This window comes from Sapajus apella, unplaced genomic scaffold (assembly GCF_009761245.1).
Source record: "Sapajus apella isolate SASKATOON/1434 unplaced genomic scaffold, GSC_monkey_1.0 scaffold53, whole genome shotgun sequence".
Taxonomy (NCBI): domain Eukaryota; kingdom Metazoa; phylum Chordata; class Mammalia; order Primates; family Cebidae; genus Sapajus; species Sapajus apella.
In genome coordinates this window covers 12893849-12912063 of record NW_022436993.1, presented here as the reverse complement: position 1 = coordinate 12912063, position 18215 = coordinate 12893849, and the positions used below count along the sequence as shown (strand labels likewise).

General features: G+C 41.6%; 1 protein-coding gene across 11 annotated transcripts in view; it reads right to left on the bottom strand.

Annotated features, from left to right (window-relative positions):
• Window positions 1-3998: 3998 nt before the first annotated feature.
• DCLRE1C (DNA cross-link repair 1C) overlaps window positions 3999-18215 on the bottom strand; it is a 38493-nt gene continuing 24276 nt past the window's right edge. For all 11 annotated transcript variants that reach the window (XM_032243997.1, XM_032243998.1, XM_032243996.1 and 8 more), the window contains 5 exons: window positions 17533-17669; window positions 16564-16618; window positions 12792-12880; window positions 9873-9967; window positions 3999-5148 (listed from right to left, as the gene is read on the bottom strand). In XM_032243997.1, the coding sequence (XP_032099888.1) occupies window positions 4226-5148; window positions 9873-9967; window positions 12792-12880; window positions 16564-16618; window positions 17533-17669 (1299 nt within the window). In that variant the 3' untranslated portion in view covers window positions 3999-4225. The remainder of the gene's footprint in view (window positions 5149-9872; window positions 9968-12791; window positions 12881-16563; window positions 16619-17532; window positions 17670-18215) is intronic.

Here is an 18215-nt window from a genome sequence, read left to right as displayed (position 1 = left end):
ATGGCTTAGCTTTGTTTGTTTTAGAGTCATTTCCAGTAAGACTAAAAAGGGCAGAAAAATACTGATACAGTCCTCATTACCTGCTAACAAGATTAGCCAAAGGTTTATAAACATTTCCTTTAAGTGTTACTTTCCTTTTTTTTTTGACACAGAGTTTCACTCTCGTTGCCCAGGCTGGAGTGCAATGGCATGATCTGATCTGGCTCACTGCAACCTCTGCCTCCCAGGTTCAAGCGATTCTCCTGCCTCCCCAGTAGCTGGGATTACAGGTATGCGTCACCATGCCTGGCTAATTTTGTATTTTTAGAAGTGACAGAGTTTCTCCATGTTGGTCTGGCTGGTCTTGAACTCCTGACCTCAGGTGATCTGCTTGCTTCAGCCTCCCAGAGTGCTGAGATTACAAGCATGAACCACTGTACCCGGCCTTAAATGTTACTTTCCCTTTAAGATAGTTCATGGTTCATGCATTTGATATTACACTTGATCCTGGCTAAAGGGCCAAGGACTGATGGTTCATGCATTTGAAAATTAAAAGTACAATTTGACATTTAGCTAGCATAATGTGAATACTTCAGAAGTTCTTTAACACTCTCACTCACCAGATGTGTAAACATACTATGGTGAATACTGTCAGGAAATGCAAAGGAAGTTTAGAAGTCAGAGCCGATACTTACTGATGAAGTCTTCTGTGGCTTTTATATGTATTCATGTGCTTCTCGTGAACCTGTCAGGTTGGTGTTATCATCCCTATATTACTCCTAAGGTAAGAAGGTTAGCCTGGTAAGATAACATGCCAAGATCACCCAGTGAATAGGCCATAAACTTTATTTTGAAACGGAGTCTCACTGTCACCTAGGCTGGAGTGCAGTGGCATGATCTCGGCTCACTACAACCTCCATCTCCCAGGTTCAAGCGATGCTCCTGCCTCAGCCTCCTGAGTAGCTGGGACTACAGGCACGTGTCACCATTCCTGGCTAATTTTTTATATTTCGAGTAGAAATGGGGTTTCACTGTCTTAGTCAGGATGGTCTCAATCTCAAACATTTATTCCTAGAACTCCTCTCCAATGTAAATGTGGCTGACTGCCAAGTGTCTGTTATATTATTTTGAAACTTCAGTTTCGGTGGGGCACAGTGGCTCATGCCTGTAATCCCAGCACTTTGGGAGGCCAAGGTGGGTGGATCACCAGAGGTTAGGAGTTCCAGACCAGCCTGACAAATACGATGAAACCCCGTCTCTACTACAAATAAAAAATTAGCCATGTTTGCTGGCACACACCTGTAATCCTAGCTACTGGGGAGGCTGAGGCGGGAAAATCACTTGAACCCAGGAGGCAGAGGTTGCAGTGAGCCAAGTTTGGGCCACTGCACTCCAGCTTGGGTGACAGAGACTCTGTCTCAAAAAATTTTTAAAAACAGAAACTTCATGTTTCCTCTTATAATTTATGATTCTTGAAGTAAAAACCAAGCAGTGGCTACAGTGAGTCCTGCTCATGTTTATACTCTTTTGGAGAGACAATATAGCAGTTGAGAGCGTGGATTCTGAAGCCCAACTGCCTGTGTTTGAATTTTGCCTGTGCCTCAGTTATGTGAACTAACCTCTATGCCTTCATCTCCTCATTTGGACATGGGGATTAGAAATGTATCTACCTCAAAGGGTGGTTGTGAATATATATAGTATGTAAAAAAAGAGCATGATCAGGGTAAGCACCAAATATAATTTCTGGTAATTAGTATCAGTTTCTTGATCAAGTCTGTTACAGTGTTTTAGCCCTTAAATTCATTCAGCCAGCATTTATAATGGCCAGACTCACATGTAAAACAGTAAACATGTAACATTATGTAAGAATATGATTATAAAATAACAGGAGGCCGGGCGCGGTGGCTCAAGCCTGTAATCCCAGCACTTTGGGAGGCCGAGGCGGGTGGATCACGAGGTCAAGAGATCGAGACCATCCTGGTCAACATGGTGAAACCCCGTCTCTACTAAAAATACAAAAAATTAGCTGGGCATGGTGGTGTGTGCCTGTAATCCCAGCTACTCAGGAGGCTGAGGCAGGAGAATTGCCTGAACCCAGTAGGCGGAGGTTGCGGTGAGCCGAGATCGTGCCATTGCACTCCAGCCTGGGTAACAAGAGCGAAACTCCGTCTCAAAAAAAAAAAAAAAAAAAAAAAACAGGAATATATTCAGAGGAATGTTTACAGGCATTTTTTTGAACACCCACTTTGGATCATAAGGTACACTGTTAAAACTAAGTCTTAATTATCAGTGAATATATACAAATATGTCAGCTATGTCTTAGCTCTGAGTCTTAATTGTTACCCTACTTAGTCTGGTAGCTCCAATACTTCTTTTTGGTCTGATTACTGTGCAGCATCATAACACATCTCAAGTGTTAGTTTACTGATCTACAAACTGTGTTAAGTGATGTCTCTGCTTTTGCATCCATAATCTGTGAAATGTCAGAATACCAGTGTTCATGAATATTTCTTAAAACTTGTTAATCTCCTCATATGTAACACAAAAGCCTAACCTATTGATGGACTTCAAGGATGTTGAGTGACACAGAACACACATATGCTTTAGTATTTTAAATTTTTTTTCTTGAGATGGGATCTTGCTTTGTTGTCCAGGCTGGGCACAATCAGCTCACAGCAGTTTCAACCTCCTGGGCTCAATCGATCCTCTCACCTAAACCTTCCAGATAGCTAGGACTGCAGGTGCACACCACCATGCCTGGCTAACATTTTGTAGAGACAGGGTCTCCTTGTATCGCCCAGACGGGACTCAAAACCCTGAGCTCAAATAAGCCTCCCAAAGTACTGGGATTGCAGGCATGAGCTACTGTGCCTGGCCACCATTTCATTATTGAGCATTTTCTTTTATATCCTAATTGTCTACTTTTAATTTTACCACCATATTCACATCAAGGTTGAGTGATTTAACATCTTTGGTGACAAATAAGGTGCTGATTTGGTCTATAGCCGTCAGTTTATCATAATAGATCCAAGGTAAATTCTGTCAAAGATAATGGTCTGTCATGCTGAATGTTCCATGTGTACTTCAGGAGATATATTCTGCTCTTTTGGGGTGAACTGTTCTATAAATGTCAATTTAATCCAGTCAGTTTATGGTGATGTTCAGGTCTATTTTCCTATTGATGCACTGTACATATACTAGTTGTTACTAAGGAGGGATGTTAATCCCTAACTGTAATTGTATATTAGTTTATCTTTTCAGTTGTTTTAGCTTCATAAATGCTTGGAGCTGCTGTTAGGTGCATGTACATATAGGATTATTTTGTCTTCTTGGTGAATTAGACCTTTTATAATTAGGAAATTGTCCATTATATAGTCCCTCCATCTTTGTTTACATGGTCTTTTTTCCATCCTGTTAACCTACCTATATCACTTAAATCGAGTTTCTTTATAGTTGGCAGATCATTGGGTTATGTTTTTTCCCTGTGTCTCTCTTAGTCATTGATGTGCTTAGACCATTTACATTTAATATAATAATTGATATGTATGGGTTTAGTTCTACCATCTTACTTGCTTTTTTTTTTTTCTCTTTGAGACAGAGTTTCACTCTTGTTGCCCAGGCTGGAGTGCAGTGGCACATTCTTGGCTCACTGCAACCTCCCAGATTCAAGTGATTCTCCTGCCTCGGCCTCCCGAGTAGCTGGGATTACAGGCACCATCATCACGCTGTTTTGTTTTTGTTTTCATTTTCAGTAGAAACAGGGTTTTAACCATATTGGTCAGGCTGCTCTTGAACTCTGACATCAGATGAGCCACCCGCCTCATCCTCCCAAAGTGCTGGGATTAAAGGCACGAGCCACTGCGCCCAGCCTTTTCCTTTTTTAAAACAGGATCATGCTCTGTCACCCAGGCTGGAGTGCAGTGGCACAATCATGGCTCACTGCAGCCTCTATCTCCTGGACTCAAGTGATCGTCCCACCTTAGCCTCCTGAGTAGCCCACCACACCTAGCTTTTTTTACTTTTTTGTAAGTAGAGACACATCTCACTGTGTTGGAAAGGCTGGTCTCGAACTCCTGAGCTCAAGTGATCGCCTACTTCAGCTTCCCAAAGTGCTGGGATTACAGGTATGAGCCACCATACCCAGCCAGGTTATTTGAACATTTTTAAGTATTACATTTTCTCTATTGTAATATTGACCGTCATCTGGTTTTTTAGTGGTTGCTCTAGGTTGAAGCACTTTGAATTATTAAATATCTAAGAGTGAGCATTTTCTTTTTTTGACTACTATACTCTCACCAGTTGCCAGCTTCTCATATAAATATTGTAAATGCTCTCGTTTAGGTAGCTCAGCTTCTGGAGTTGAGGGAACTTCAAAATCAGAAGAGCTCTGGGAATCTACATTTGTGCTAAGATTTAGCAAACTTTTTTCCTCAGGTATGTGTTTCTCCATGCTTACAGTAGTTGGTTCTCCAGGACTAGGAAGTATTGTTACATCTTGATCTCTGCTCTTCAAATCAGAACAAGTATCCTTTGGGCAAATTACATTTTGATCCATGAGAGAGGAAGGAATCTTCTCTTTGACTGTTGGTCTGTAGTCATCTTTGTCCAAGGAAGTAATAGCCCCACTGTTTCTCTCTTGGGAAGATAGCAAAACAGTATCAGACTGGCTGTCCCAGCCTTGACTTCCTTGTTCTGTTATGTGTGTTGACTGGGAAGAATTCTGGGAGGAGATGTGGGTTGATTCTCCATCAGAGTCACTGAAAAGCTTTGGTGACTGAGATCCCCCTGCCTCTATGGAAGAAGGGAAGTTTTCCAAACTCTCATCTGTGATTTCATCATTTCTTTTAAAGAATACTTCCCACTGGGGTACATCCCCATCAGCCTTTTGCTGGTGAAGTACAGAGCCCAGATCTCCTGGCAGTGAAGCTGGGATTTCTAATTCTTCTTCACTTTCACTGTTGGATTCTTCACAATCTACAAAGTTTGTGAAACGAGAGCTCTGCATGCTCTCTGCTCTGCAGCATCCTGGGCTTTGTCTCTGTTTTTCAGGCTGGTTTTCTGATGCTGCAGTCATTGAAAATGCTTCAGGGTGAAAGTTTTTCTGGTATGAAACCTTGTGTCTTAAAGGTATTGGCAGAGGATAATCAAAGAGATCATCATCTTCCTCCTCTGTGGGACAAACAAAACAGGTTTATAGGAAACAAGGCAAAGGGAACCAGTTTGTAGCATTTACCTACATTTTTAATTCTTGGAATTGCAAGGAATAGGGAGGCCACTCTTCAAAGGGAAAATACCTTCTTGGGAGATGCTGAACCATTTAACTACCATCCTTCAACTTTTTATAATGCCAGACTAGTAGTGGAGAATATAGAGCAGTCACTCTATATATAAAGCCTGGCTGATCATTACAATCATATGCAAAACTTTTTTTTTTAAAAAACACACAGGCTTCTCTCTTATTCTAGACCTACTGAATCCCTGAAGAAGATATCTTGGACCAAATAATTTGATTTTTAAGTTCTACAGCTGATTTCTGTTCATCAGCCAGGTTTGCAAAGCCTGTGTGCTCTGCAAATAGATGCTCAGTGAGCTGGCTGACTTAGGAAAATTAAACTGCTTTTTATTGAGGTTTTTCTTCTGTGAGCATCTTATTGACATCTGTTTTGTGCACAAGGTTGCAACAGACGCTGGGGAAACACAAGTTAAATGAACTTTAAAGCAAAATACTGAAAAATCAACATTATGTGCCAAGAACTTAAAATACAAAATTCATTCTCCTGATTTTTAAGTAGTCTTAAAATGAAAAAACCTTACTTGGAAAAACAAATATTTTCCCATCTTCTAATGATACCTAAGGAGGAAATTAAATGCACCCGAGACTACTGTGTGTGGCCACTTTTGTTCATCTGCTGAATTTGGTGTTATAATAATCCACTTAAATGATATGGCAAGGCACTAATAAAACAGACCATAGAGACCATCATAGTTCCCACATTTCCAATGTGAAGCTAGGCCCAGAGAAGGGGTCTGCCAATACACGGTTCCAGCCTCATTTTTAAAAGTCCAGTGTTAGGGCTTGGAACTGATGTTAGGACTTACGGTGACTAAGATAGCTAACGACTGTATTTGGAATCCCTAGAATGCAAGATACAGCTTTACTTTAAGCCAAGGATAATATGTATGTTTTAGGTCCCTCACTATGCCAAAGTCATTATGTTTTTTGCACAGTCACAGCTCCCTGCAGCCTCCACCTCCTGGGCTGAGGAGATCCACCCACCATGCCCAGCTAATTTTTTATAGAGACAGTGTTTCCCCTTGTTGCCCAGGCTGGTCTTGAACTCCTGTGCTCAAGCAATCCACCCACCTTGGCCTCCCAAAGTGCTGGAATTATAGGCATAAGTCACTTTGCCTGGCCCAAAATTATCTTTTTATGATAAGTTGAACAGTTCTCTGTTCAAAATCAGTGACTATGCCTGATCCCCCCAAAAAAATCATCAAAAACAAATGGATAGATTTGTGGATTGAATAGATGCATAAAAGGCACAAAAGATTAAAGGAAGAAAGGACTTTTGCTTCCAGGTAAGATGGAGTAGCAAGGACTAGATTTAGTCTCCCACTTGAAGTAACTACAAATCAGAAACTAGGAAAAGTTGCCTCTCAAGAAAATGGACATCAAGCAATAAAGGACAATGACATGTGAGAAATAATACACAGATGAGTCCTATGACTGCCTGACTCACTGCTTCATAACAGATTCCAGTCAAGAAGGGGACATCTGGATAGAGCTCTTGGACATCCTGAATTGAGGAGACGGAACTGGGACGCTGAAGAAATCAAGGTGCCTAGAGTTTACAGAGCAGAAGATCAGAGAGAAGAGTGCTACACAGAAACTTGGAAAAGCTGTAGAGGAGTCCCACCAAGTGTTCAGTGCACTGAGCAGCAGCATGTGCTTGTAAGGAAACTACCTAAAGCCAGGCAAGGAATCACTCAAAAGGAAAAAGTGCCCAGAACTCACAGTGCCAGGAACTGCCTGCTCCTGGTCCCAACAGCCAGAGTGGAAAACCTCAAGAACTATGGGCATTTGTAAGAGAACCAAGAAGAGCCTTGCCTCAGTAGTGGGGAAAATCTACCGTCAACTAAATGCTGCTCTCGTCTTGTATAACAAAGGTAAGACACAAAAAGGGCAAACTATAAACAAACCTCAAGAATGTTTCTAGAAACTCAAAATTATACAGGTCCTAAAAAGGCAAACTTCAGAAAGTATGGCATTTAAAATGTTATAAGAAATGCAAGCAGCAGGAAAATACAATCAAAAGTGGCCCAGAAATTATGTAACATGGGAGTCAATTTTCATTATCTTGGCTCAAACAATAGTTTCTTAGATGTGACACCAAAGCGTAAGCAATAATAGAAAAAAATAGACACATTGGACTTAAAACCTTTACACTTAAAGATACCATCAGAGTGAAAAGACAAGTCTGGAGAAAACATTTCCTAATCGTATCAGATAAAGTACAGATACCAGACTATTTAAATAACTCTTACAACTCAATAAGAAGTTCAGTAATCCAGTTAAAATAGGGGCAAGATATCTGAATAGACATTTCACCAAAGAAGTTATATAAATGGCCAATAAGTGCATGAACAAAAGCTCAACAACCTTAGCCATTAGAGAAATGCAAATCAACACTGTAAGGTACCACCGTACACACCTAGGATGGCTATACTCAAAACGACAGAAAAAAAAAAAAGTGTTAGTATGTGAAGGAAGTGGAAAGTGCTGGACAGAATGTAAACTGCATTCAGTTTGGAAACGTTTGCCAGTTCCTTGAAGTGTTAAAACAGTTTGATCGTATGTTATGAACTGAACGCTTCCTGTCAAAATTCGTATGTGGAAGCCCTAAATCCAGTGTGGCTGTTATCTGGAGATAACAAAAGTCTGAAATCTGGACTGCTCCAAAATCCAAAACTGAGTGCCAGTATGACACTCAAAGGAAATCCTTATTGAAGCATTTTAGATTTTCTAATTAAAGAGGCTCAATCATTAAATATAAATGCAAATGTTCCAAAATTCAAAAAAGTCCAAAATCCAAAACACTTCTGGTCCCAAGCATTTTGGATAAGGGACACTAAATCTATATTTCTATATACTAACAACAATCAATCACCAATTAGAACTTAAAAAATAATACCATGTGCAACATTATCCCCAAAAATGAAATATTTAGGGATTGATTTACACACACCTATACACTGAAAATCATAAAACATTGCTGAAAGAAATTAAAGAAGACTTAAAATGAGAGGTTTACCATGTTCACGGATCTGAAAATTCAATGTTAAGATGCCAGTTCTTCCCAAAGAACTCTCATCAAAATCCCAGGAGAGGATATTTTGTACAAATTGGTATGATACGATTCTAAAATTCATATGGAGATGCAGAGGACCCAGGATAACCAAAACAACTTTGAAAATGAACAAACTACATCAACAGGTGAATGGATCAGCAACTTGCAGTATACCCCTTTAGTGGACTACTACTCATCAATAAAAGTGAGTAAACTGTTGATACATGCTACAACATGAATGAATCTCTGATGTGTTGAGTAAAATAAGCCAGACATATTATATGCTTCGATTTATGTAAAATTTTAGAACATGCAAACTATAGTGACAGAATGTAGATCATGGCTGCCTTGGCATGGATGAGAACAGTAAGGAATTACAAAGGGGCATAAGGAATCTTGAGGGTGACAGTATCTTAATTGTAGTCATGGTTTCTCAAGTGTAAGAATATGCAAAAAATTTATCACATTGTACACCTTAAATGTGCAATTTATATATATCAATTATACCTCAGGAAAGCTGTTTTTCAAAAAAAGTAAGTTTGTAAAGATTAGAGGATGCACTACATAATAGTATTAACATTTGAAATTAATGTAACTGTTTTTCTAAAACCTTTTAACTATTGAAACAAAAACAAATACGCTTTCTTTCAGGCACTGGTAATAGCCTTACTCTATCAATCCTGGAATTGTCAAGTAAATGTTTTTAAATTAGATTCTCAATGAGCAGAAATGCAGAAGCAGAGATGGAGAGACAGGCCTCTACATTAGAATCCCAGCCCCATCACTTACTTCCTGCTAGTCCTTAAGGACTTACGTCTCTAAACTTCAGTTTCCTCATTGTTAGAATTGGGATGGTACCCCTGGTAAGTTTGTTTAGAGGTTTAGCTATAACATACGTAAAGGACCTAGCGCAATACCTGCCATTAATAGGTGTTCAAAAAATAGTATCGTGTGTTTTTGTCAAGTATTCACTGTACAGCAGAGTAACTGACTCTGCACCAAAGGAATGAAAATCAAGAATCCTAACCACGAAATATGGCTGCTGGAAAGCAGCAGAGCTTTGCTCAGAATCTAACACTCTGATTTCTACTGCAGAGTTTACCTCTGTCCTTCACTAGAAAAATGAAAATACCAGTGAAAAAAGGTACAATGTATAGAGAAATTCCATCAGTATAAACACTACTGATCAACTTGATAAAAAATGATGAAAAGTTTCCATTGTCAGCGTTTACGAGTATCTTAGAAAATGTTCAAAGATAACAAACCAGCCACTCTATGGCCTCTACTAGTCTTAGGGCATATTGCTAGAAAGCTGAGACCACACCACATCACGACAGTCTCTACCACTTGTTTTGAACCAGGGAGGGAGAGCAGGCTTTTGATTTTACAGGCTGAAGACAGGAAGGCAAAGTACTTCCTGAGACTATGTGACAAGTCTGGCTTGTGGTGAGTCCCAGGTCCACTGTGTGTCCAAGGCCCGAGCTCTCTGGAAAGCAGTGTTTGCCAGAAGCCCAAGCCTCTGAACCCAGGACCATTTTTTCTTACCTGAGTCTCGGTGGACTGTTCTAGCTCTCTTCAGTTTCCCCAGTGGTTTATACTGTGGCTCCATACTTTGGGAAGACCGGCATAAAGGCTTTAAGCTGAAATGAATCAGAATATTTGATTTTTCCTTTTGGGGAAGCTGTTAGAAGTTAAGCATCATTGATAGTACAAAAATTTTTTTATTTTTTGTTTTTTAATTTCTTGGATCCCCATGTTTTTAACAAAATCTTGACTATAAGGGAAATGACACAGCCATTTTGAGGATTGAAAAGCAATTCTAAACTGATTTCATAGTTAAAAATTACTTCAACTTAATAAAGTGATAAATATAAGCACTTAAATGCAACCTGGTAGATGCTTATCTTATTGTTACATCTTTAGTAGACTAAAGCAAAACTTGGATCTTTGCTCCTGCATTGCAAAAAAGCAGGTCTCTATCCTGAAAACCTGTTAATACAGTGACATCCTTTGGCATTTGGGATACAGTATAACTATATGCTCCCCTTCGCTGTTTCAGTAGGGCCCACTTATATTTCACAGAAATGTCCACAGATTTATCTCATCATTCCAGGTCCTTAGGCTGACAACTAAGACACAGTAGAGGTAAAATACAAAAAGGCAGAGAAATAAGATTTGAAGGTGTCCTACCCCTTTCGAAGACCTCACTGCCAACTGCCTCCTCCTGGCAGATTCCTGGAAGCCTTTAGGATGATCTACAACATACCATATGAACAGGGCCATGAAGTGCCCAACCTGAAACTTATTTACAGCCACCCTCATTTTATATCCTCAACCCTGTTCCCACAGCTGTTCTTTGGATCCATCCCTTCAACCCTTCCAGGAGTTCTGATCCATTACTGTGTCTCTTTACAGTCGTTTCAGCTATTCTCCTGGGATAACTTTTCAAAGTAAGGTCATCTTCCCCCACCTACCTAGAACAGAATTGTGTGCTAGAAATGCAGGATGGGGGCAGGGCGCAGTGGCTCACATCTGTAATCCCAGCACTTTGGAAGGCTGAAACTGGTGGATCATTTGAGGTTAGGAGTTCAAGACCAGCCTGGCCAACATGGTGAGACCCCCATCTCTACTAAAAATACAAAATTTAGCCAGATGTGGTGGGTTCCAGTAATCCCGGCTACTCAAGGCTGAGGCAGGAGAATCGCTGGAACCAGCAAGGTGGAGATTGCAGTGAGCTGAGGTCGCACCACTGCACTCCAGCCTGAGTAACAGAGCCAGACTGTGTCTCAAAAAAAATACAGCAGGATGGGGGAATATGCATTTTAACGAGCACCTCAAGTGATTGCTAAGCACATCAAAGTTTATGTGTATTCAAGTTTAGTTCCACAGGCATATTTAAGTCCTAGCTATTTTAAGATCAAGCCTCCCATTTCTGTTGCCTCTGTTGCCATCTTGTCTCTAACTTTCCCTTCGCTGTCAAACTTTTTCTATAGCCTGTCCTCAGTATTTTCCATTTCCTCACTTTTTACCCATTTCTCAACTGAAATCTGGCTTGTAACCCCCAGGTTTACTAAAATTGCCCTCACTGAGCACACACAAATGACCTAATGACCAAGGTAACGGGATAACTGGTAGTCCCCATATTATGTGACTTCTCAAGACACTGCCATGGGTACCTTCTGCTTACCCTTTCCTTTGCTCTCATCCTGCTGTCTGGGCCACCCTCTCCATCTTGGCCCAGCTCTTCCTCCTTTGCTCCTCCCTTAAATGTGCTGCCCAGGGTTTTGGCCTCAGCTCTGTGATCCCTCCTTTCACTCCTTGTGACTTCCTCTGTCCTCATGGTTTCAGTTCTCACCTGCACTGCCAACTCCAAATCTGTGGTTCCAACCTAGAACTCTCTCCAGAGTTCCTCCATCCTCCTTTCCATCGACATCTGCAAGCCTGGTCCTGTGTGTCCCCATCAGGATCTGCAAGGCAGACTCCCTGACATGGGGCCTCATTCCTTCCTGCATCCATTGCAGGCTGTGTGCAGCATGCCTGCCTTTGCACTCGACCTCTCCACGAGACCGGAGCTGTGCTAGGACAGGGTATGTCTTAGGCAACTTGGATCCCAAGCTCCATGCCCACCATATGGCTGGCACTAAAGAAATCATTGATGGGCCAGGTGCAGTGGCTCATGCCTGTAATCCCAACACTTTGGGAGTGTTGATCACTTGAGTTCAGGAGTTCAGACCAGCCTAGCCAACATGGTAAAACCCCATCTCTCCTAAAAATACAAAAATTAGCCAAGTGTGGTGGCACACACCTGTAGTCCCAGCTACTTGGGAAAATGAGGCAGGAGAATTGCTTGAACCTAGGAGGTGGAGGTTACAGTGAGCAGAGATTACCCCACTGTACTCCAGCCTGGGTGAGAGAGAGAGACCCTGTTTCAAAAACCAAAACAAAACCGTTCATGAATGAATAAATGAAATCCAAGGAAGAGGTGAGAAAATGGTAACCCTGTAATAAAAGATATCCATAATGCTATTGCACCTCTCCTTTGGCTTTCAGTTATCCATTCAGTAGACACCTGATGATCTACTTGGTGTGCTGCTAGGTGCTTTTCTTATTTCCCTCTATTATCTCTTTCGTTTTTGAGAAGCCCAACAAGTAGGCACCGATATTCCTATTTTGCTGATTCAAAAGGACTAGCTCAGAGAAGTGATCTGGCCACGTTCCTGTGGCACTGTTGGTAAATGGCAGAGCTGGGTTGCGACCCAGGAGAAGCTGACGACACTACCTATACCTTCTGCCACAATGTGAACTAAAGGAAACACTACAGGAAGAAATGGAAATAAGTATCAGTTCAGAAATGTCCCAACAAACAGATTCTAGATTTGTAAACATTCAGGCAAACTCTCCTTTGTGTCCTAGCCAAGAGCTACAAAGGGAGACACACAAGTCCCATGAGCAATGAATACTCACATTTCGACAACTTTATCCATAGTTGTGCCAACTGGAATGACATTTGGATAAGCATTCACAGGGCAGATGTAGCTCAAGAAATCTTTAATCTAGAAAAAGGAAAATCCCATGGATCAACAATCTCTACAATGATAAAGTGGGTTGTTAGGGGAGATAACGGGAGGCTGGGGAAAGAGAAGCAGAACTCTTACGGCTGTGGTTCTCAGCACTGGCTGCATGTGGGGTCACCAGGGACCTCTTGGGGAAAAAAAATACCCAATTCCCAGGCCTTACTTCCAAAGATCTCTTGAACACTGAATGCTTAGTGGCCTTAGAAATCAGTAAATTTAAATGTTCCCCAGGTGATTTTGATCCACAGTAAGAGCTGAGAATCACTAATGGGACACAAAGATTCTGTATTTTTTTTTTTTTCCAGTATATTGCTTTCCTTTCCAAGAAGGTCAGCTGCTTATGTTTAACAAATCCCCTTTCAAATGAGTTAGAATTTAGCTGGGCATTAACTATAATATAAACAAAAAACAAGGTCTTAGAATTGCATTTCTTAGCTGGGCACAGTGGTACGTGTCTAGTTCCAGCTTCTCAAGGCTGAGGCAGTAGGATTGCTTAAGCCCAGGGATTTGAGGCCAGCCTGGGCAACACAGACCCCATCTCTAAAAAAGAACAACAAAAGAATTGCACTTATTTCCTCCTACAAATAATCATTAAAGATGCCAAGAGAATTACACCTTTGAGGTTCCCGATTCGTTCAAATGGTTCATTCTTACTGGGCACAACACCAGGCATTGGTCACCAATCCCAGTGAAGGATCCAAACACTGCTCACTGTTACCTTGGTATCAGAGTCACCAAGGAAAACACAGTGCAGTCATGCACTGAAACAGTGCTTCACTTTACTGAGAACAGACCAAACAAGATCAAGTCCAACAATGTGCACTGGTCCCCAGTGACCAGCGCGTCCCTCCCTGCAACCAACATAGGGCACCCTGCTTACAAGCACCCTTATCCTGTCACACAGGAAGGAACCCACACCATGCTGTCTGAAATACAGACAGCTGAGGTGTGCCTAAGGGCCACTGACACACAGGCTTAAGCAGAACAAAGGAACACACATCAAGTATGAAGCAGAGAAAGATGTTTCCACATAAGGCACTGAGCTGCTGCAGGCTGTGTGCTCGCCCACTTCTCTGGCTCTCTCAGTAAGGAGCTGTTCCATTCTTATGTGGCCAGTGGGGGTTCAAAGGCTGCATGTAGACTTTCTCTCCCAGTGATTAACTCTAAACAAACAATTACATGCAAAACCTTCATGAATACCTTGATTTTCTGCAAAGTTCAGAATGCTAAACAGAGGAACTCTCTATTCCTCAACGTGTCTCTACAACCTAGAGGAACTTCAGCTTTGTCTCTTATTAGACCTTGGTGAGCTTGTGATCTCAGTCAAGTTACCCAATGTCTCTAATCTTAGATTCTTCATTTAAAAGTATAAATGAGATTACACATGTAAAGTGCTTAGCTTGGTACCTGGTGAAACAGTCAATAAAATCGTACATTACTAAGTTGATAATGAGAACACGAAGACTTTTATCCCCTTCTGCAAATGGAAAGGCAAACTAGGACCCAATGTAATTATTAGTATCCCACCGAAGTGAAAGACGCAGGAACTGAAGAACTGCCAGTAACTCTACATAAAAATAAAAGGGCTACTTTAAGACGGGAAAAGCAGGAAGATCTACTCTTTAGATATTTCTCATAATAGCTTTAGTACCTTCAGAGCAGGCATGCAAATAAAAGCCATTATCTGCCTGCCCAACACCTGTTTGATTTGCACAAAGTTGAGGCTAGTAGAAATCTGAGACTTTTGAAGAGAGTAAAGGATAAAATAAGTAAAATCAAGCCTATACCAGCAATGGTTCACTACTACTTTTCAGAGATGAAGTGGCCCCAAGGAGATAAGAGACACATTAAAGGAGCACCCCCCTAACTTACACAAGTTGACTCCCTTTTATCAAATGCCTGCCTTAAAATGAGGTATCAATACAGCGAATTCTCTTTATTCACAGTAGTTACACTCTATAGTCTCCATAAATAGTGAATTAGCAAATACTGAACCATTGCTGCTGGGGAAAATACAGGGTTCCTGCCAGCTTTTGTTGACATCGTTTTCATCAGCCAATTAATATATAACCTTGTTTTATGTGTGTTTCTGTTGAAAGATACCTCATTTAACATATACTTTGGTTCATTAACTTTGAACTCATGGCCAGTAGCCCTATAACTCATGCCTATCTAACATACATATTTCCTCTAGAAGGCACGTGACAGTCTCTCCACATTTAGGAACACTGGATAGAACTTCAGTATAATGCTTAGTCACCATTTTAAATAAGATCACCAACAAAAAGCACAAAAATATGAAAAACATGGCACTTAAAAGATGACAAAAAGGACACTTTTTTTTGAGATGGAATTTCACTCTCATTGCCCAGGCTGGAGGGCAATGGCACGATCTTGGCTCACCACAACCTCCGCCTTCTGGGTTCAAGCGATTCTCCTGCCTCAGCCTCCCAAGTAGCTGGGATTATAGGCGTATGCCACCACACTCAGCTAATTTTGTACTTTTAGTAGAGATGGGGTTTCTCCATATTGGTCAGGCTGGTTACAAACTCCTGACCTCAGGTGATCTGCCCGCCTCAGCCTCCCAAAGTGCTGGGATTACAGGCGTGAGCCACTGCACCCAGCCAAAAAGGATACTTTCGATACGGTATGGCTGTGCCCCCAGCCAAATCTCATCTTGAACTGTAGTTTTCATCATCCTCACGTCACAGGAGGGACCCGTTGGGAGGTAACTGAATCATAGGGGCTGCTACCTGCATAAAGTTCTAATGATAGGGAGTTCTCAGGAGATCTGATGACTTTTTAAGGGGCTTTCCCCCACCTTTGCTCTGCATTTCTCCTTGCTTCCAGCATGTGAAGAAGGATGTGTTTGCTATTATTGTAAATTTCCTGAGGCTTCCACAGCCCTGCAGAACTGTGAATCAATTAAACCTCTTTCCTTTATAAATTACCCAGTCTTAGGTGTCTTTAGAGCAGAAGGAGAACAGACTAATACACTTGTTGACAGAATGAGAGCTCAAAGAAAAAGGCAGAGAGTTGCCTTGTTCGACCTCAACTGGGAATGTGTGCATCAGGTGACTCAAATTTTTTACCACTCTCCAGGTGTCCACAAATGATCACAAAAGCACTACAAATATTGATACTGGGGTTACAGGTCAGTTTCAGTGAGTAGGCCAACACATAAAAATGGACTCCATGAAGCCAGGCGCAGTGGCTTATGCCTGTAATCCCAGCACTTTGGGAGGCCAACATGGGCGGATTACCTGAGGTTAGGATTTCAAAACCAGCCTGGCCAACATGGTGAAACCCTGTCTCTGATAAAACTATAAAACTTTTAGCTAGGCATGGTGGTGGGTGCCTGTAGTCCCAACTACTCAGGAGGCTGAGGCAGGAGAATCACTTGAACCTAGGAGGCAGGGGTTGCAGTGAGCAGAGATCACACCACTGCACTCCAGCCTGGGTGACAGACTGAAACATCATCTCGGTGGGGGGGAGGACAGAATCCATGAATAAGGAGGATTAACTACATTTAGGGAAAAAAACTAAAAGGAAATGAAACTTACATAGGAACAGATGCTTCTGAGGGTCAGGGGACTACTGTCAACCACCAAGGCTGCAGAACACTGAACAGTAAGGGTTATGAGTACATGGGATCCTCTTACCTCACTGTAGGAGGAGTGAAAAGAAAAACAAGCTCTGTAGGAACTCTCTCCAGTCCTAAAGGGAAATGAAAACAAAGTAAAAAGATCACTGCACAAAACTAAACCAAGTTCTAAACTTTCACCCTTCTCATTAGGCTATTCTAGCATGAAACCACCCGAACGGGCTCACTTCGGGAGCACATATCCTGAAATCTCCCTAAATCAGGAATTTCTTCTTGGGATAACAGGAACTTTTTCCAGATGTGGAAACCTGTTGTAGACCAGGCGCAGTGGCTCACGCCTGGGAACCCAGCACTTTGGGAGGCCGAGGTGGGCTGATTGCCTGAGCTCAGGAGTTCAAGACCAGCCTGGCCAACATGGTGAAACTCTGTCTCTACTGAAAATACAAAAAGTTAGCCAGGCATGGTGGTAGCACACGCCTGTAATCCCAGCTACTAAGGAGGCTGAGGCAGGAGAATTGCTTGAACCGGGAGGTGGAGGTTCTAGCGAGCTGAGATTGTGCCACTTCACTCCAGCCTGGGCGACAGTGAGACTCTGTCTCCAAAAAGAACAACAGAAGAAAGAAAGAAAGAGGGAGGAAGGGTCAGAGGAACCTGCTGCCAACATTCTGAACGGCCACAGTTAAGGAAACATTGCTAAAATATTGTGATCGTTATAGCCACTCCTCTACTTCACCAAGGGTTCTGTTCTCTATGACATCAGTTTCTTACTCTTAGCCAGGAACTCAGATGCCCTCAGTCTCCAACCATCTCATCAGCCTACCTAGAGGGAACCTCAGTAATATACCAGCTGATGGGAATGCAACTGGTTTAGAAGTAGCATCTCCTCAGTTTAAAGTTTTAATTTAAGAAATTAATTATAATAATTATATTCTTAGGCTTAGGCTAGACCGTGCCTAAATGAAATAAAATCAGACAGTTTACTCAAAACAAAGTTTATCTCAGAAAACCTATGACATTGGTTTCTTACCTCACAATTACATTTGTTTTTCTGGTTCTTTCTCCAAACCACATGGTAGATGGCTTAATGCTAATTGTGTGGAGCGGAATTCTATTTTTGGAAGTAATTCCACAGGGTAATTTGTTCCACTGAAAATATTCCTCTGCCTAAAAAAGATTTTAAAAACACAGAAAAACAGTTCTATATTTTCTACAAATCTGTTGTACGCGGAGTCTCAAAAGTCTAAAAGTTTCCAGACATGAAAAAAAAAACAACACAGACATGAAGAAACAATGAGATAATTCCAAATTGGGGAATATTCTGTAAAACAACTGGACTGGACTCATCAAAACCATCAATGTGAGGACAAAGAAGCAGAAGGTTCTACCCTTTAGGCCTGACTGACTGACTGCAATGCGTGACCGTCAAATAAATCCTGGATGCCCCTGTTCCCCTATTTCCACAGGCTATGGGAAGAACTGGAGAAATGTGAGCATGGACTGCGTGCCAGCTACCAGTACTGTATAACACTGAATTTCCTGAGTAAGGGAACTGTATTATGGTCTTACGGGAGAATGTTCTTATTCTCAAGAGACATAGACTGAAGGATTTGGCATGAAGTACCATGGAGTCTATAACTTTACTCTCAAATGGTCTGGAGTGGAGAGACGGTTCTACAAACAGAGAAAGGAAGAGAGGTGCAAAGTGTTAAC